Source organism: Pygoscelis adeliae, unplaced genomic scaffold (assembly GCF_000699105.1).
Source record: "Pygoscelis adeliae isolate BGI_AS28 unplaced genomic scaffold, ASM69910v1 Scaffold36, whole genome shotgun sequence".
NCBI lineage: Eukaryota > Metazoa > Chordata > Aves > Sphenisciformes > Spheniscidae > Pygoscelis > Pygoscelis adeliae.
In genome coordinates, this window is record NW_008824934.1 from 1,579,664 (window position 1) to 1,600,695 (window position 21,032).

At 44.8% G+C, this 21,032-nt stretch overlaps 1 protein-coding gene across 1 annotated transcript in view; it reads right to left on the reverse strand.

Annotated features, from left to right (window-relative positions):
• TTLL10 (tubulin tyrosine ligase-like family, member 10) overlaps positions 1-21,032 on the reverse strand; it is a 33,425-nt gene that overhangs the window by 10,413 nt on the left and 1,980 nt on the right. The window contains exons 2-7 of the mRNA XM_009325265.1: positions 5,826-5,991; positions 4,755-4,873; positions 3,338-3,458; positions 2,734-2,819; positions 2,342-2,513; positions 204-375 (exon numbers count right to left, since the gene is read on the reverse strand). Coding sequence (XP_009323540.1) covers positions 204-375; positions 2,342-2,513; positions 2,734-2,819; positions 3,338-3,458; positions 4,755-4,873; positions 5,826-5,991 — 836 coding nt within the window. The remainder of the gene's footprint in view (positions 1-203; positions 376-2,341; positions 2,514-2,733; positions 2,820-3,337; positions 3,459-4,754; positions 4,874-5,825; positions 5,992-21,032) is intronic.

Below are 21,032 nucleotides of genomic sequence, written 5' to 3' on the forward strand. Positions count from 1 at the left end.
CATGGCAGAGAACGGAACCTTATCCGGTACTGCCTCTGTTCAGCCTTGTTGCCATGCCTGACCATAAGGCCACGTCCAGTTCCTGGGTGCGTGGATTTTGCATGCGTGAGGCATGCATTTTTAGCCTTTCAAAAGCCTTTTTTGCTTCCCATCTCTGCCAACCACTCCCTCCCCTTCTTCTGAACTGAGTGCGCTTAGTTTACCTGATTGGTCAGATGAACAGTCAGATCATCAGAAGCGGCATCATAATTGACACAGGTCAACCGGACATAACCCTGGGCAAAAAATAACACGTATGGTGCTGTGCAGGCAATGAGGAGGTAAGACCGGACATCAAACTTCTTCCCTTCCAGGAGCAGAGGCCGGTGAATATACCTGTCAGAGCAGTATTTCAACACGCGTCACCAACAAGTAGCCATAATACATGGCAATCCAAAGCTCACACAAAACCCCCCAGCCACACAGAGCTAACCTGGTCGCCCCTTTTTCGACACTGGTTTTAAGGTGAATGGCAGCAGAGGGCGCTCATAGGAGAGGTTAGAAATGCCAAGAACAGCTCCTCTCAAGAGGAATAGAAGCTGTGCCGAGTCTTGGGAGCGGGAGGTAATTAAAGATTTACTAATATTTACTGGAGAATATACAAAGTTTATGTCTGAACACAAAGAGCCCTTCATACACCACCATTTCTTTTATTGCCAGAGTGGTGTAATCTGGGAATTGTTTCCCTTTATCATCTAAGGTTGCTGGACGTCTACATAAATAACAAGGATCTGCTGTTAGAACAGCGCTAACAACAGTTTTCAAAGGAATATGGAGCCTCATTCTTCAGAACATCAGCCATTCCTCACTAATAGAAATCAAGATGATATCTAAGATAGGGTCCAACCACTTCTTCCCCTGGCACTGCTGCTTGTCTATGTCAAAGAGCACATATTGGTCTAACTAAGGCCGTTGGCCTAATTTTGTCAGGCAGTCATTGTTGTGCCCCATATACTGGCTACTGCATAAACGCTGTCCAGCCCATCGCAGAAAGCCTGTAAGATCATCATTCCAGTTTACCATCTTACAGATCTCTCCTGCCCTTTTCAATGAGGCCAACCATTCCTTTGTTATGAAAAGAAATGTTTGGATGAACGAAGCAGAGAATATTGCTTGCTTTGGCTAGGGCAGCTCTTGCAAAGGTTGCTGTGCGCTGTGTTCTCTCACAAGGTGAAGATGCCAAGCCACGATAGCAGAATGTCAGGGAAGCAGCACAGGGTCAGTGTGAGGAATTGGTAGCATCACTCTGCCAGGACACGCAGTGATCACTACATGGCAAAATGTGCTTTTGCCATGCCAATGCTGCAGCGTTGTCACGAGTGTATCACATTGTCATTGCTGGCATGTCATGACAATGCCAGGCAATGTCGTGCGTGCGTGGGCACCTTGAAGTTTAGAGTGCCCTGTATACCTAGCTGTGCACACCAAAGGCAGCATCAAAGGCATCTGGGAACTGCAGCTCCTAGGATAAATAATGAAAACATCTTTTTTGCATTTCGCTTTGAAAGTTTTATTTACTCATCTCAAAGCACTGAAGTGATTTAATTATAATGCATTCCTCAATTGAGGGAGGGACACTGAGCCAAAGGGAAGTCAAGTGAGTTGTGTAAGAGTAAGCAAGTAACGTTCAGTTGCTGAAACTGTTCTCATGACTTCTGCTGCCTTATTTTTCCCTTCCTTTTCCTGCTGTTCTGCAACTCTACAAAACATTCTAGCAGTGGCTGAGAGGGTATATATTCTACAAAGCAGAACCTTCATGGTTCTTTTATTCATGCAAGGAATAAAAAATAAAACAACCCTAACCCAAAATTTTAGTGGCTGCTAGCCACTGCCTGTTGATTGAGGAATAGACTTTTGCAGCATTGAGGCAGAGTTAAGAAGATATTTGGGAGGCTTTATTAGATTGCATGGAACAGATGTTGTAGCTGTACACTTTGTAAAATGCTAGCTTTGTATAAGAAGCTGGGATAATACCTAATTTCAATTGCTTTGCACAAGGCTTTATGTATAGCATTCATGTACAGAACTGTAGTATCTGGCCTTTTGAAGTCATTCTTAAATTTCCAGACAAAGGTAAACTCAAATCTTTCTGATGACAAAGATCTACCTTGAAATGACTGAAGTGTGGATGCAAGACAGACTAACCAGAGAAATAGCCGCTCTCCCACACAAGGAAATCCCATAGGTTGATGAGATGTGGCGTCACCACATTAAATACCTATGGAACAATTCAACTCTCTGAGGCCAGTGTGCTTAATCAGGCACACCACTCACACATGAATTCCCAGGCTTCAGCCTCTACCTTTGCACTATTCTTGCCTGGGGAGCCTTGTATGGCACCCTCTTATTGAGTAGGTTTTCCTCAGTGCTCTGGAGCTTGGCTTGAAGGGTGTTGACAGCGGCTGGATTTTTAAGCAGGAAAATTCCTCGCCCTTGGTTAGAGCAACTTGGTTTGCAGATCCAAATCTGTTCTTCTGCAGAGAGAATGAGTCTATTACAGTAATGTGAGTGGTACGAACCACCGATGTGCCCGTTAGTGGGCTCTGAAAACCGCTCACTTGAACGTGTGTGAACGTACGTGACCGTACACATGCATATAGATATCAACTATTATTACCGTGTATACTTTCATGAACATTTTAGAGGATCACATAGCTATTTAAATTGGCTGCCACCATGATTAAGACAATTCACCTTTGCAAAGCTCAAAAAAGGCATTTCTCTCATCTTTTAAGTCCAGGCGAAAAGATTCTGGGAAGAATTCTTCCATCTTCAGTAACCTATGGGAGAATCAATACCAATTGAAAACCCTATCCAACATATTCATTCCTCCATTACTTTCAGAAAGGATGGTTGCAAGTAGAAACTTAAGAAATCGCTTTTTTTTCCTGCTTGTAGATAGTTCTGTGTTTGTTGTATGTTTTTGCTGAGCTACCTCATTCCATAAGCTTTCAAGAATGTATGTTACCCTTAAGACATTCTTCGTACGCTCAGTTTTTTGAAAACTAGTTGAGATGACTGCAGGTAACCGTGGTACACGATTGCCATTTGGTTTTTTGGTAGGTCAAAAATATAGGAGCAGAAATGGCAATGAGATTCTCTTATATTTACAGTGTCTATGACACAAGAAGTTGTGGGCTTTCCAGTAGGACGATGTACCCAAAACGGGAATTACTACGACCGTTGTCTTTGGGGGACCCGGCACTCCTACAACTCCAGACATAGAAAAAGAAGAAATTCTGTCTCTGATGTATGTAGTTCTGGAAAAAAAGTGATTCAGAGAAGCGGGAGTTCTTACTTGGAATTAGAGCTCCTACTGATCTTTTTCATCACCCGGTCTTGCTCCCTCAGGCAGCATAAAAGCCCTATCTTACTGGTGAGGACTCCGTTGTTGGGAATCTGATAGAGAAGCTGTTCACCTGTATGAGAGGGGGGAAAAAAAAGCTTGCCCTCATTGTCCCATGCAGCAGAATCTGCAGGATGAAGCTGACTTTGCTACTGTTGACTTTCACCAGTTTGCTTTAAGGCAGCAGTGACAACTCGCAGAGCGGTGAAATCACTTGCTGTAAATGTGTTTCTGTCCAACCTTGCAGCGGAACAGACCGACCTGATGGGGCTTCATGAAATGGTGCATCCCTTGCCCACGCCAAAGGCGCCGCTGCCGTCACACCATTCCAGCTGCAGAATTGCACTGAAACATAGGTTATCTGCGCTGCCGTATATTAGGCCAACTGCTGTAATGGTGCAGCCTGACAAATAGCCACCACATTGCCATCAGAGCTGGCAGGAGGGGAAAGGCGGCTGCTGTACATGGACTGGTAGGGAAGTGATGGCACGCTCCCTCTGCCACAGGAAAGCCCGCAGCCCTGTGCCGTGATGCTCAGGCTTGCCAGGGCACGGGTCTTGACCGGCTCCCAGAAGTGAAAGAATTGCCCCAGGGGCTGTGCTTAGGGAGTTTTGTGTTTGCTATGCAAAGTACCACTCTGAGGGTGCCAGCCAGAGGCATTGCTGCGGGAGTCCTTGATTTTGTGCTTTTCTGGTGGGAAAGCTGGCTGGGCCCTGCGAAGTCAGGATGCGCTGATGAGACGAAGGGCAGAGTGCAATTCAAGAAGTTGCTTGCTAATACAGTGGAGTAGTTTGCCTTTTAGTGACTGTTCTCCCTAGACAGAGATAGCTGGGGCTGGGATGTGTGGGGTGACCCATCTTGAGCTTACTTTACTTCTGTCTTCAAGTGCACCCTTCCTACCTTTTCTCCTCTCCCCACCCGCCCTGCGGGGGCATCTCTAAATGCGAGGCACCCTCTGTACGCAAGGCCTAGACTAGTGCGTGAGCGGTGCCAGAGCAGGCTGCACGCTGTCCCTGTGCCGCAGTTCTGTGTCCGTCCTATTGCAGCCTGTCCTCAGACCCAAAGAGGGAGGACCGCATTTCAGAAGTGATTGTGATGGTTTGTGTTTAAATCTCTGTACTGCTCATTTCACTATACTTAGTTCATTTCATTGGTATCTTTTCTCCCAAAGCTGTTTTCCTGTCTAAAACCCTTTCTTTAATCACCACGGCAATCCAGCTCTGATGTCCTGTCTGAGGCCTGCCCAGAAGCTGAGGTTACCTGTTTCTCCTACCCCCAGGTGACGTCCTCTGCCCTGGGAGTCACAAGTCCAGTGTTCTCAAGTTTTTCCCACTTCCCTCTCCCACTGGAGGCCCACCGGCACCTCTACCTTCTTTGAAATGGTAATAGGTCTCTCGGCACTTGATTTCACACCATTTCAGTGCGTAATCCTCTCTTCTGTTGTCATAGATACGCTGCCAGCCTCTGCTCTGGCAATAGATGCTCACACTGCATATGGAAAACAAAACAGCAAAGTAGCCTCCCTTCTATTAACAAATGCTTAGTTAGCTCATACCCCTTGAACTCCTAATAATTTTCTCTGTGAGCCTGACCTAACGTGCCCAGAAGCCCCTGGGTGGGGGATAAGGTGGGAAGCAGTAATTAGAATGGCTGCTAGTGGACCTGCTGGTCTGAACTTGAGAGGGTGGGGTGAGTAACTGAGGATGCTAAGAACATTGTGATACCGCAGCTCTAATGAGAACTTGTACCATTTCAGCAGGGTTTTTCCAATTAGGATGCAACTGGTACCCATGGAATAGAAATGTTCAGGGTCCAGTCTTAATAAGGAGCCTCTCCGCTGAGGAGTTTAGGGAGAGATGACAAGTAGCGACAGAAAAAGCTGTTTGTAGACAAAACTATGGAAACATAGCAAGGAAAGTGCTGCTTGCAGCAGAGATTCTGTGGCGCTTGCTGGTGACAACATCTAGAGAAGAGTGCCAATATGCTGGAAAGAACTCAGAAAGGAATGAATGGAACTTCTGATCTGACAATTTTTCTTGGGCAGAAATCTCTTCTTATTTTTTTGCTTGTTTTACATTTAGCACAACAGAATGTTGATGAACAACAGTGGTTCCTAGCCCTCGTGACAATGCTAGCAGATTTGCTACATGGTGTAGCTAAGTGATTTCTGAACAGCCCCAACAGAGAAACTTTCATTAAACAAATAGAAGTATTTCCTTTCTTTCCAAAGATATAGTAGTTAGCGACTCTACCACAGGTGGCCTTCCAGTGGATACTTTCTATTTGAATTATCTTTAAATGGTTCCCCAGGTGTACCACTCCACAAAGACAGCAAATCAAAGGAAAATTATTTGAGGCCAATGGATAACGGACAACATTGCATGACTTCATATATGGTCATACTCCTGTTCATATGAGTCTGCTGAGTGGACCTACTTACAGCCCAGCTCCATTAGATCCACTGATATAAAAATATGGTCCTGGTCCCATTGGTACTTTTGGTATCTCTTCTTCTGGCTGTTTTGCTTGAGGGCATGCCTTACCCTGCGTTCTATTCTCCTTGGACTTGACTTTGTCAAGCTCCACTTCAGAGTTGGTAGAAGTAGCTGCAAAATTGGAAATTGAGAAACTTCAGATGATCTGGGACCTTCTCCATAAAATCCACATCTAGAAAGACAGCTGTTACAGAAGAAAATACTGTAAGGTAAGGGACTGCTTCAATTGGTTTTATAGCCATCGCTAGGGGCATTGTCTTAAAAAAATTCAGAAATTATCGCTAATGTAACCTGGTAGCAGGTACCGTGGTCTATTAAGTGGAAAAACAGAGGAAATATAATAAAACATGTAGTAGAAGGGAACATTCCAATCAGCCCTCGTCTGTCAGTGCAAAATGGCATTCTCTTACTTGGCAGGCCTCTGCTCCACAGCACTTTCCCAGATATCTTGGCTAGGTGGGTCTCAGTTCTGCCCTAAGCTGAGCAGAAATCATTCCAGCGATCCAGATGGATATGGATATGGATATGGATATGGATGAGAGACTGACAGACTGCAAGGTCTAGAGAGGTGTGGAGGTACAAAGGGAGAAGGGCAAGAAGAGCCTCCTAAAAAGTGTTAGCCATACACTGTGCGCTGAAACAGCTGTTCTCCCAACTGTTAAAGCCTGTAGGAATTTTGACAAGCCCAGGATGTGACAGCTCTGAGGTCCCCCTGACAGGCAGCCACAAAGTGGAATGGCACACGTAAACTGTGCTGGCAGTGACTGAAGGGGTGGGAATGGGAAACACCCTGCCTCAAATTGGTAACTAATCATGTCAGGCTTGTGATGGTTCTGTTACTTACTCTCAGCTCCCAGGGCTCAAAAGCTGGTGAATTTGTAGGGGATAATTTTTTTTCAGCACAAAGTTAATGAGATCTGCCTAACCAATAAGTGCTGCTGGGTTATTTGTGGAGGAGAATGTCAGAGCTTGTATCTAGCTTTAGCAGTTGGGAAGAACTTTAACTTCTTGGTCTTCTAGGAATGATAAACTAAACTGAAAACATCACTTCCAGATCTTCCTCTGTCAAGAGGTTTCCCGGTATAACACATAGCAAAAGCTTTTCTTTTACAAGGCAAAACGAGACTCCGTGACTTTTCCCCACCACCCCCATGCTTTGTCCGTATTTCAGGTCTCTGATGTTCTTCATACAGCACAGACAGTTCTCTGGTGCAGTCCCCAGTCATGTTCTGAAGCATAAAGATGCTTCAAAGCAGCTGAAGCAACTCAAGTACTCTCTCACCCTGACAGAGATACAGGCCAAGAGGTCTAACACTGTGCTTTGTTTTTTTTAACTAAAGTAGCAAAACTTGTTCAGGGTCCTATCTGATACAACTAGACTGTCGTACGCTGTGGTACTGTTGGAAAAAAATATGGTATGTGAGCGATTTCTATCTGATCAATCTTCACATGATCTCCAAACGGATCAATGACATTATAATACATAAATGAGATGAAGGACATTATCAGATTGGAACTTGAATCAAATTTGGATATGAATGAAAGAATGGCCAGTAATGGGAAATTTTATTTTGAATACGGTTGCTGGTAAAGGATTTCCAAAGGGCAAACCATACAGTTTCAGAAGTGGTATCTAATGTCATCAGCCTCAAAACTAGTGCTGGATTTATCATCCATTATCTTGGTCTTAGCAAGAGAGTTCTGTTCGTGGTCTGATTTCGTGGCTGGTGACTCATAGGAATTGTGAGTCCGGCACTTGCTTCCAGAACAGCTCGTGACTACTTGTATAACTAGCATTTGGGATACTGATACCCAAACCACTGCCTCCAAACCTACAAAAAGCATACATAGGCTTAATACTTCCAGGGGCTGAGAAACTATGCCTCCGGTTTCTCTTCAACTTGGCTACGCACAAAACTTTTGGGAACAGTAAAGCCTGTGAATAGAAGACAAAGTCCACTCTGTCCTAGTTCTGTTCCTATGGGATGAGGAGGTAGCCGGGAAGGAGGGAGCAGGAAGGAAGCAGATGACAAGACTGGAGTTGCCTACTCTTTGGGCTGTTCTTTTAACGTTATTTGTTACAGTACGTCCTGCGATCACATGAGCAAAACCTTCCATCTCAGTGACAAAACTCTTCTGATTTAAGTGGAGCAAAGGTATTGGACATTGCTATCTCTCAGTTTACAAGCCCTTGTTGTATGTCCTCGTTGCACTCCACCTATCAACACAGGTGCAGCCCACAGCTATTGAATTTCCCGGCAGGCTCCCACACCTGGTTCAGTTTGCTTTGGAGTAAAGGAAGTAGATTGCAGACTCTTTGAGGAAGGACTTGCTTTAAATTTCTGCTTCTGCACTCCACCTATGAACACAGGTGCAGCCCACAGTGAACCCTGCGCCCACAGCTATTGAATTTCCCGGCAGGCTCCCACACCTGGTTCAGTTTGCTTTGGAATAAAGGAAATAGATTGCAGACTCTTTGAGGAGGGACTTGCTTTAAATTTCTGCTTCATGTAGGACTTGGCACCAAAGGGTTCTAACAGGAAAAGCCTCAGCGTTGTTACAAACTGCAGCATTATCTGTGCTAATCCCTGGGCTCCTGCCTTGAGTTTCCTCCTTAAATTGAAACCAAAACAGACCGAAACCCCATATTAAACAACCAGTCCAAACAAGCCAGGGCACAACATCCGTGATGGAGAACCCTGCTTCGGCAATGTCTTTTAACCCACTGAAATGAGCTTTTTCCACGGTGAATTTCAAGCTGCCCGTTACTGGTTGCGTGGCGCCGAGGCTCCGCCGGCTGGTTGCGGGACGGCGGGACAGTTGCAATGGGGAGGGCTCTCCAGCAGAGAGCGGTGCCTGGCTCTTTGGTCACTAGCTCATTTTGCCATCACGGCACCAGACCAGGCGAAAACATAACATATTCTGTCTTCCTCTAGAAGAGACTATCATTAGCCGCTCAGTCAAATTTTTTGAACAAACTGTTTGAAAGTAGCTCGAAGACGGGGCTAATGCATTATGCGTAAGCGTCAGGCCAATTAAAAGACACGCAGCAAAGTGGTACAGCTCAACCGTTGCCTCGACCAAATGCATTTTACGAAAAGCTTGTACCGCAAAGCGGTACCACCCCTCCAGCTACTGGTATCTTCCACGAGGGAGGCTGATCTCTCTGCTCTGCCTTAGCACGGTGTGTTATAGTGCTGTTCTTGTTGCTCTTTGATATGGGAACGTAAATATTTATTTATCTATTTTTAACATTTGATTGCTCATTCATACCTCCTGCGAGAGCTTTTGCCTCTTTTATCACCTCCCTCCTTGTCTGGATTGCTAAGAAATTAACCAATTTTAAACAGTCCCATTTATCCTGAGACATGGACACATGAAATATCCTGCAATGATTGAAGTGCTGGTAAGGTATTCTTCCATTAGTCTGAACACGTACTTGTCTCTCCCTCTCTCATCTTTATACAGAGACCCAGGGGGCAGGAGCCTTTTATCTTCTTTTCTGTCTAATTATGGAATCTCCCGGTATTAAAGATGAACCTTTATTTCATTGAATCTTTCGACATGTATTATTTAAGCCTGAGTCCCCTTAGTCTTCATTTGCTTGTGTGTTTTGCATCCTTAGATGGCTAATTATTAAAGAGGTAAGGACAGACAGGGATGGAGGGGGTTATTCTCTTGCCCGATTGCCTAAATTTCAGGCAAAGGCCTTTTCACTTGTTTATCAGAGGTGGGATTAGATGCTTGTTGGGACTTGAGCTCTTAGGAAAGAACAGGCAGAGTGGCTTGGCTTGCAGACCTAATCAGCAGAGAGGAGTGGGGATTTCAGAGGCTGAGTTTGTGCACCTGAACTCAGTTCTACGTTGTCCTGTGAAAGAGCCTGTCTCTGTCCAAAAGGTACTTGTGGCGGGGAGCGGGGGAGAGCCCTTGGGGAAACAGTCTTCTAACTCGTCACGTAAACTAGCAGCACGAAATTAAACAGCGTGATTCCCTTCCGGAGGGCCCGCACAGAGGTCGTCTTCACGCCGGGTGCAGCCAGTAAATTACACTGCTTGAGACAGTTTTGAATTCGGCTCATTCATTTCTTTGGGCATTGTGTGCTGGCGGTGTCTGTGTAAGAAGCTCCTGCCTAATCTCAGCTCTGCTTCCAGTGCACACGGGGATAAACACACTGGCAGGGAGATGCAGTCTGCTTTGTGTCATTTGCTACCAAAAGAGAAAAAAAAGCAGAGCTTAGAGCACAGAACTTCCTTTTTCCCTTTTCCATGTAAAGGAAGGTTTAACAGAATAGCAGCTGACTGATTTCTCTAAAATCCAGAGGTTATATCTAGCTGAAATTTTCATTGAAGCAAGCTGAATGATCTAATCATCTTTCTAAAGACAAGCGTTGCCCTAAAGATTACCTCTGTATTAAAAAGGTTTTCATTTGAAACAAATGAATATATTTTTTACTGCCAATGCAGAGAGCTGAGTTCAACAACAGATACGTCAGAAAAATAATACTGTTGGTTTTGTCATTGAAAGATTTGTGGCATTTCAGCCAAATTATCTCTCCGTAAAAAAGTAATGGTTTCTTTTCGGAGGAGCTGCTTACTAAAGGATAGCTTGTATTTTCCTTCAGGTCTTGAACAAAACACTTAAAATATTACTATAAAATATTTTAATATCACTAGATATTTGTCAGCCAATATCAATAATTTCTGTCATGAATTATTTTTGAAGCAAAGGGATGAGCTTGTATTTTCACAGGGTTTAAATGAAAACGGTGTAAATTACATGCAATATGTCTATATTTTAATAATAATAATAATAATGTAATTTATGCCATAAGTTAGTGGCCAGCACTTTGGCTAGTATAAGGAGATATAACTCCCTTGATACTGGCATTAACTGAGAACCTGGCCATAGGACTCGGCACAATTAATAGCGAAAAACAAGGATACGAGATTCACCTCTGTCAGCTGATAAGGATCCAGCCCGTTGTGGGTTACTTCGTTGCATCATGGATTTGGTGTTCTTCTTCCTCTTGGTTAGCACAAAGGCCATCTCAGCCTAGCCTGCAAAAGGACAGATCATCGTCAGCCGCTTTGCCAGAGTCATGAGTGGTCTGGGAAAGTTTGTAAGATGTATTTTTCTCTTTGTCACCATTTGCTCTGTTGATTTTAGGTGCCATTTTTCACCATCTTCTGCGGTTTTTTTCATTTGTTCAGAATCTTTGACACAGTTGTTCAGCTGGGAATACACAGGCTCTACTTTCTATCGACAGCTTCTTACGGGTGGTCTCTGGTGATAAGCTTGTTGGTGACTGTGCTGAGGATCTGAGTGCTTTTGTATCTAATCTTTGTGCTCTTTCTACTTCCTTCCCATTGATAGCACTCAATGCAGGCCTTGGGTTGCCTTGTAAATTTGCTCTAAGTAACTGTGTGCTTTCCCCAAGTCTGCTGCTCATGGTGGAGCAGTGTCCAAGAGCTGTTTTCAGATATATCTGGTGTTCTTTGTCTATGGCATCATCAGGCTCCAGTTGTTCAGCCTTGGGATAAAAGACAGGCTTCTTTTCAGGAAGCTTGAAAGCTGAGACCCATTTTTTGTCTTTGCAATGGATATGAAAACAACAAATGAGATATTCTATCTGGAGACGGAAACCATAATGCTGAATAATTGTTGGACATAAGGTAGGCAGAGTATTTTTAGCAAGTTTCATGCTTGGAATAGTCAGTTGTAAAAAAGGACTTGTTCTGAGTCAAGGCTGCAACTCTTCTGTAGGAAGGATGCTTACCTTAGAAAGCATAGGGCAACTGAAACATCAGCTAGAATTAGAGAGGGAAATATATATTTGCAATGACTTACAAGCAAAAGTAATAAATAGCCTAAGAACACCAAATAAATGGAGCATACATACTGTGTAGTTTAAAGTCCATAAGAAGGACAAATGCAAAAGTGCTAGTCACCGTAAGTATTCTTATGTAGGAAGATATAATGCAATAGGCTAAATTATAATATTGAGCTACTGCGTTTACAGTTAGATATATTTAAAGCATATTTCCTGTTAAAGACTGTCCTCCCCCAAAGTGATTTGTTGGAGTGGGTAGGCAGGGAAGGTAGACAGGCATGCCAGTGTCACCGATTCATTGTGTCTGTGGCCATGTCGCAAAGCATTGCAGTGCCAGTTCCCCTATCTGCCTGTTTGAGTAATAATTGCATAATTGCACCTGGGTGGGACTGGAATTCTCATTTTGTAACACAGTCAAAGACTGACTGTTCAACTCTATTTGTTCGAATGGAGTTTTATTTTCAGTTGGAGGCCAAAGACCCCTGCAGTTTCCCATGACATGACATGTTAAAGAAAAAGAAACTGTCTCAAAAAAAATCTGAGGTTTAGAGAAAGGCAGGTGTTGCGGAACCTCAGGGCACCTGCTTTTCTCTAAACCTCAGTCTGGCAAAACCACAAGGGGAATTAGGGAGAAAAAGGGTTCTTTCAGACTCCAGTGGAAGGTAAGGAGGGTGAGTCTGGCAGAGGGCTTTTGCCAGACAGTAAGGTGAAGCTGTAAGATCCCCTGAAGAGTGACAGGGAATAAGAAGCTGTTCCTCTAACAACACTCTCGCCCTCGGACTGGGAGGCATCCTGATGGGGAAAGAACTGACAAGAGTTTTCAAAGTGGGGATTTGTTAGACTTAGGTTAGGGTCATGACTCCAGCACAGCGCATGGAGCAAAGGCTGCTCTGGGTGGAGCTGTAGAGAAAGAGGGAACGTGTGGAGTGGGGAACAGGAAAGGTAACTGGTGTTTTATGTTCAGGTAGGTTTGCATTTGCTAGTCCAATTGCAGTAAGGAGTCTTGCAGTGCTTTCTCCTGCACTCAAAATGCACAGGTCAGGAAAGGAGTAAGGCTCATCATGTCATTGAAAAACACATGTGAAGAAATCCTCATCATGCTGAGGAGACACTTAGTTTTATGTTTCTCTTTCAGTTGTCCCTGCTGTGATGTTGAACATCAAAAGCAGAAATCTTCCTCTCAGCCAAAAGCAGCTCTTCTGTTCTGCTGGCGTTCTACTATTTGCTTGTTTCTTATCCCAGCCTCTTCCTGTAGTTTCATTTTAGAGTAAAAGCTTCTCAGAAGTTTCTGTTCTCGTGTTGTTGAGCACTTACACGTCACTTCCCTGTGAGGCTGAAGGACTCGAACTGAGCAAATAACTGCTTGTGAGGAATTAATGCACCCAGTGGCCTCACAGCATGTGTGTGCCTTTCCATCCGGATACCAAGTTGTATAGAAGTTATTTTACACACTCTACTGGCAAAGTAAAAGGATCTTAAAACAGTAGAAAGAAAAGTCTGCAGTAAGTGAAAAGCCTCCTCCTTATGTCTGTCTGCTTAATGATGTATGTCTCTGTAGCACCTTCTTTGTAACAGGTACCAATACATACAGTGATTGCTGGTGATAATAAAGAGATGGGGCTGCTGTATCCAGAATTTATGTAAAGCCTTTTATATCAAAGAACAACATTTTAGGCATCATCTGGTTTGTCTGGAGAGGTATTACCTCTTTGTTCTGCAACAACTCAACAAAACAGTTCAGTGTTTTTACCAACGTGTATCTGATGACAGCAGGTTGCCCAGTTTTGGTGATCTGATGAGATCTCAGAGAAGAGGCTTTGAGGACTTGCCATGTCATGTTTGGAGTAAGGGCCTGGAACATTCACTCCAAATGTCATAATACAGATGCAAATAGCTGTTTAGCTTATAAGTCGGCATTGCTGTCATCAGATGACACAAAATGGCTTCAGCATCTTATTGATAAATCACTCTGTACCATATCTTCACGGAGCTTAGAGAGGCATTCTGTACAACCACAACTTCTTGCCTTTTAGCAAGAAGTCTTGGTCTTTCAGGGGCTAAAACCATATCTTAAGCTAACAAAAAGTAATGGAAATTCTAACCTTTGCTCGGCAGTTTCTAGATACGTTAGCAGAGCTGTAACTGTTCCCTGCTCTGCCTTCAGTTCGGAGAACTTGCACTTGACTTCTAGTCAGGCCATAAACAGCTTCTAAAGAAACAAACCATCCTGTGATGGAGCAGGTTTGCGCTCTGGAAGAGTACACACTGCCTTATTTCATTGACCGAAGAGGGGTGGATTTGCAACAGCAAGCAGAGACTCAGAAAGCCAGCCTGCTTCTGCTTTATAAATATCAAGATTCCGTTGTGCCTGTCTGGGAGGGTCAGAAAGCCTTCAGCGCGATAAACACGGGCTGATCCCCTAGCAACAGCTGCCTGGCTACTGTTGGTAATCATGCAAGGGGTTCTGGTGTTAAAAATGCAAAGGGATTTCTACAGATGTGTGTGCTTTTAGATAAAGCTGTCCAAGGGCAGTGTTACGGGAGGGCTGCTGAGCAAATCGGCGTGTGTGTATCAGAGTAGAATTGCGTAACAGAAAAATAGGAAAACCAGTTCTCTGAGTGTCTGCTGGCAGGCACATTTCTGCTCACTCTTCTGTGGCTTTCCTTAAGTCTTCTAAAGGTCAGGCTTCATCTCTGCTCGAGACGTCCTTGCCACTTGCACTGCTCCGAAGAGCAAACCAGAAAGTCCGATTTCATTCTCTCCAATGCACAATCACCAATAGGACAACAGACTAAAGACATGAAAATATATACTTTGTCTGTAATGTAGTTTTCCTTTCTTGGGGCTGAGTTTGCATAGCTCAGTACTTTGTTGGACTTTGTTAATGCCGAGTACTGGAGTTGGTCCAGTGCAGAGTGTGCTGTTAAATTTGCCAAGACTAAAGCGTGACAACAGGTAACAGGGCAAAATTAGCGTCCTAAACCCTCGTAAGTCCTTCCGTTTCATTAGTGAGCAGAGGCAAATCCTTCTGCAAAGTTCTGAAGAGCAACTCGGAGGCCAAAGGCAGCTGCTGCGGCAGCCCTCGAGAGCCAACCACGACTGCTCTGTGCAAAGGTGAGGTCTGCATCAGCAAATATATCCATGCAATAGAAGCGGATCTGTAGAGGGAGGGAGTACACCTTTTCCATAACGTGTGCGCTGTGGACACCAGATCTTCAGTGCCATCCATCACTGGTGGGACAGGGTGAGTGCCTTCCCTGGTTCAGCTCCGTCCAAAGGCAATCCAGCCTGTGAGCTCAGAGACCACCCAAGAGTTGAGCCAAAGCATGCTGAGGAGGAACGATCGTCATATTTCTGTGAAAATTGCGCGCCTGATGTGATCAAAAGCACACCTGCAAACTCATCTCTAGCCGTTAAAAAAGGCAGTGGTGACACTGTCAAAACACAGCTCACACTGATGCGAAATGACACTGACGTATATAAAAGGCATAAATTCAAACATATTTTAAAAAGGGGGAATAAGCTAATGATAGTGTGAGATAACTGCCAAATACAGAAGTTCCTCTTAGAAGACTCCCTATAATTGGTTATTGAATCCCTTGACTAGTTTTATTGTGTCACTAAGCTGCAGCTACTCGTGAGCTGAGCCTACAATAACCCAGGGATTAATTGGGTGTAAAGGAAAGGAAAAGAAAAGAAAGGAAAGGCAAGAAGAGGAGAGTCCTGCATTCCCCTCTTCATCCCAAACCTCCTAAGGGCCTACCTGTGTTTCCAGGAGTCTGCGAACGCTGGGCTAAGTATGGAAAAGAAACAACTCTACGGTTTTGGGTGTTTCTCCAAAACGAAGTTCTAACCAAATGGAGTGCATCCATTGCCAGTTTTAGGACTAAATGAACCCTTTTATGACTTTCACAAATCACTATTTCTATAGGAGCCTCTCCTCCCTCCCATTTTTGTTTTTTATTTGACCATTAATTATCTGAGTAGCTAAAACAATGGGACCTTGATTTTTTCAGGCAGCTGCTGTGCGCTACCAAACTAGCCATAATAAAGGACTTTGACACTTATGGAGCCTCAGTCAAAAATATAAAGATAGAAAGGCCTATTTGTGTAGTCTTAAATTCCTCTCTTTACATAGATTTTTCTGTCCTTCAGATGCAGGAGCAAAAAAATAAGGTGGGGTTGTTTTTTTTTTGTGACCTCAGCTGGATATGCACAAAGAGTAGGTCATCTCCAGGGTTAACATCAGAAGATAAAGCTTGGAAAGGTCTGCGTTTACTCCCAGGCTCTCACGCTTCCAACTGCGGACACAACAGTTCAATTATTGCCTACCCAGAAAACCTCGGCCACATCTGCCAGCAGCACCTGAGATGCTGAAATCCGCTCTGTGAGGAGAGAGCTCCCCTTCCAGGGAGCACATACAGCTCCTCACAATTAAAACTACACGGGAGGAAGAATGAAAATCCAGCAGTAAACCTGTGTTTTCTTCTGTGGTAACTCCCCCACCCCACCCCCCCAACCAAAAGGGATGAGAAAAGTTGATGGAAGGTGGAATTTGGCTTAGATTCAGTCTCTCTCTGGGTTGGCCCTGTATCCTCCAATGTGGACGTGCCAAGCCAGTGTGAATACTCTGGCACTCCTCCCTGGCGGTCACAGTGACCTTCAAGAACATTCTCCGTATTTTCCTGTTCGTTCACAATGCCTCTGATTAGCTCCAGTGCTCACGCAGAGCCAGGCAGGATCCTGTCCTTGCCTTACCTTCAACCTTCCTGGATTACCTCTCATGGCCAACCCACCCAACCTAATCTCTCTGGTCACACAGGGAACAGCACGGAGTGGGAGGACAGCAGTGTTGCAACCTGCGGCACTGCAAATACTTTCAGCAAACGTTACACCCTCTAGGAAATATTGCCTAATTGTTGGAGAAGGGGAGAGGCTGACAGTTACAGAGTTAAAGGAGGCATTTCATTCACCTGAGACGTTGATGTGTGCTGCTTCAGTTTTCCTCTGCGTACAGTGAAATGAGTCGTTGCTTAGAGAATTACCAGGGAAGACTGAACTATCTATTTGCCCTGTGTTTTGAGATCCTGACACAGGCTATTTTAAATGCACTTTGGACACCTATTTCCCCGCCCTTTTCTGTTTGAATCTCTAGTGCTAAGTTCGTAATTCAAAGAACGCTGGAGGTTTTCCTTTGGATGGGGGGAGGCAGGGAGGGCAAAGGGGCCTTCATCACCTCTCCCTCTTCTACCCAGCTGCCTCTTTACGTGAAACCTGCACGAATGTAGGAGGCCTCTAAAAACTGAGTTTTGCAGAACTTGACCAATAGGTTTAAAAGTCATTAGAGTAAGAAATGGCAAAGACAAAGTGACTGGTGAGCCTTACTATCTTGGAAAACCAGGCTCAGAAAATAACATGCAATAGAAAAGAACATGTACTGCCAACACAGGTACAATTAGAGACAGCGCATGTTTAATTCAAGGTAGTTCGTCTGTCAAAGAGTTTCTGTGACTTGATTAGCTGTACAAGCGACATGAGTCATCCGCTTTGGGAGTCAGACGGTGGGACAGCTTGCTGCTGCATTTGGTCTGTTGTTTAAGTGTATAAAGTTGGAATGTTTTGATGTGAAAGGCCCATTTGTGTTCCGTATTTCCGAAAGTCTTATGGGATCCGTACGAAATACAAGTATAACAAACTAGTCCCTTGAATATAAAATATACCAAGATTTGTATAAGAAATATATTTCCACTATAGAAGATGCAATAATAAGGTTATAATTCTTTCCCAAGGTTCTCATGAAATCCAAGCTACAAAAGCAAGGAGTGCTGTATTAAAAAAAAAAACCTAGTAAAAATTCAAATATTAAACCACAGAAAATGCCTTTGAAAAAATAAATGGTCTACATAGTTACTTATGCAGAACCTTCAAGCAAGCAGCTGAGCCTTGCTATTCAACAGCCAGGAAAACAACGGAATAGAGAGCTCACGTCACAGATCCACAGAAGCTGCAGGTAGAAAAGACAGCAGGTCTCAGAGGGTCTGAATTTTTCTCGGTTTTTGTAACCACCTAATGGATGGATTTCACAAAGCGTATTGTGGAAGGATGCAAGCTACGTAAACACGTGGTAATATTTTCTTTCTGAAGAAAACAATCTCAGCTTTACTGCAGGAATATTATGCTTTTTGCTGCTTCTCTCTATAAATAGATGCGATTTGAGGACAGAGAACTACTGTTTCAGTGGCTTGTGAGAGATGCCTTAGCAGCTCCTGATCCTGATCATCCCGGTGTTCAGGTGGGCAGCGCTATTCCATCCAAAAGCCACTGAGCCAAAACCAGCGCTCGGGGCTGGCATCAGCTCCAGCCATGAGGCGACAGCACGGAGGTTTCACCGCCTGCTGTCGGCGGGAGAGCGGAACTATCTAGACAATCTCTTTCATTCAAAGATTTTTTAGGAGTGACTCATGTGCTGGTGGTGCGTATGCTCCGAGTGCCCTTTTTCATAGCTAACTGGAGGGTCAGAACAGCACGTCTCTCAGAAAACAATGTTTTAATCATGTTTGGAGGCTGCTTCCCCCACCGCCTCCCCCCGCACACACAAATAGAATAATTCCCAAAGTACCTCTGGAGCTGAGACGAGGTCAATTCCAATGTGGTGGTGTTTTTTTTTCCTAGCTTGGCATTGCTATTTTCCAACAGTAGCAGTGTTTTTTACAGAGAGTGCTTTTACAGGGGGTTACAGCACCATCCGTGCTGTACAGCTGTGGAGGCAGCAAGGAAGGACTATGCACGGTCATGTACAGGTATTTTCTTGAGTGTGTAGTAGGGCTGTAGGGGTCAGAAAGCATGAACTCCCCTTGGTTCTGCAAGAAAGCCACCCTGAGAGACGGGGAAACTCATATCCCATATCTAGACTTTTGTTTTCTCACCTGCATGATGGAAAAAACCAGTATTTACGTGTTGTGGACTTTAACAATAATGGATAAATTGCTTTGATATGTTTATGAAACAATGCATCCCAGTCGTGAGCTGTGGGGGTCCCCACCCAGAATCAAGCTGCAGTCATGGCTTGTGTCGGTTGTATTTCAGTACCGGAGGGGAAGCAATAGGAAGCAGTGCAACATGCATCAGCTTTCCCCAAGAAGCGTATCGGCCTAGCCCTGTCTCTCACTGCGCAGCAGGCATGCAAGCCACAGACACATGGAAATTAATGATTAAGCCCAAATTCTGAAACAAAGCTGTGGCGTCAGGCAAAGACAAACCGTCTAGATTCAAACATGAAATCCAAGTTTTTTGGCTGGCTGCTGTCATAGTTTTGGTCTGAGGCCACTCAAAACCACAACTGTGGAAGGTTCAGCACAAGTGCCCATTTCACGTAACCTGTCACAGAAACCCTAGGTATACAAGGAGACTGATCCATCTCCCTCCCACAAGTGTTTCTTACAGCAAATGGGAAAACAGAGCAACTGAGATGATCAGCTAAATCCCAATTTACACCTACATACCTGCATCAAGAGGTGAATTCTCTGCACAGTGATTTCACCAAACCAGTTTCTCATAACAGGACCAGTTTTCAATGTTGCTGAGCACCTACAATCCTGCTTGAAATCAACAGAAAGACAGGAGCTCATCAGTTCATGAGAGCAAGAGTTGTGAGAGGAAGGACTCTGTCAATCATGGAAAAAGGAATTTGGCCTGAAGTCCAGTGAAGTCTGTGGAAAACTTCCAAGGGTTTCATCTGGCTTTGCATCCGTATTTTGAGGAAACTGGGAATATTTCCTACAAAATGCACTCCCTTTCTCTCCCTTTTCACCTGCCTCTGTTGCTTTGTTGTTGCTGCTTTGTTTTTGTACCAAACCCTTTCTGATGTTTTGTTCTTCTGCCTTGTTCCGAGTTGGAGCTGCAACTTAAGAAGCGGTGAATCACTGGAGTAACATTACATGCAGCCAGCCATCCCGGGTTAAACAAAATCCAACCCACTGTCTAAGGTGTGGCAGCGGGAAAAAGAAAGGTGAGAAAGCAGTAAAGCAAACTGCCATTGTACATCGTCCTTCCCACTGCTCAGGTTTCCCACTGCTCAGTTCCAAACCCAGTAGCACTGTTCATGTGGGAATCAGCTGCCCTGCCTGAGTGTCTCCTGGTAGATCCACAGAGGCTCGCGTTGCTGTATGTATATCCTCCTAGCCACTGCTGTACGTCACCGAGTGCTTCAGCCCTGGAGTCACAGCTGAGCACAGGGAGTAAAGTAGTCCTCTGTCCAGATTGTGGCTTCCAGCAAGTTTCCACCCCACCTCGCCGTAAGAATGGACTTTGTGACCGGTCCTCCCTTACCCCCACCAGCAATTGACCAAACTGCTCTCCTCTTCCAAAAGTAGACCAAGGCCTCCACCTGAACGTGTTTCAGCCCTTTACCTCCTCACACCTCATTAGCCACCAGCAAGAACACAGGACCTGCCCATAAAGATCCGACCTGAGGCCAGCCCACCCTGGTACCTCATCCCCGACAATGAAAAGAGCTTCAGCGGACAGAGTGCTGAAGGGCACTAAGCTGGAAGAGGCACGGCTTCACTGCGTTGGAGGCAGTGTGGACGGGTTACCACTGAAGAGGCAGAGGTGAACCCAAATGGCTGGTGAAGCTGGGGCAGAGCTGCACTGCGTGCTGTGCCATGCCTCACTTTTTCTGGTGGACCTGGACCACTCTGCAACCAGGACCTCTACTGTCTTGAGAAAAAAAATAGAATACGTGGGAAAAGTTGTTGGAAAAGTGTCGCACTCCCTGCCTGCTTTTGCCTTTGCGTTTCTGTGCTGTTTCTAAAAACGCTCTCTCCTTCTTTGCGCTCCTTCCCTTCCCTCCTGGTCCCCTGGCTTTTCCCATTTAGGTGAGGAAGTGGCCTGTTCTTGACATGGCATCCAAGGTAGATCCTGTGACCAACCCTGGTCCCCAGGCTTGACAGAAGACTTGCCAGGTTCTTTGTTTCTGAGTGGACCATGAGGAGCCCTTCGCATTTTTTTCAGGCGATGTAATCCGCAGCTGGCCATGCCACAGGCGGCTCTTTGCTGCTGCAGGTGCGTTGCTGGAAGGGGCACACGAAATGCTGAGCTTTCTCAAGAGCACTTCTGTCTGAGTTGTCTCCATGCAATAGATGATGGCTTTGTGAAGAACAAAGCAGAGGACCATTTACAATAAAAGAGGAGTGTGCTTTGGTGAGCGCAGAATGTTTGCTCTGCAGCTGTTAATGATGCAGAACCGCTGCGTTTGGTGGCTATGGGAAAGAGGTGACTCTGGGCCTGTTAATGTTTGTTTCACATTAACAAGGGCAGGAAT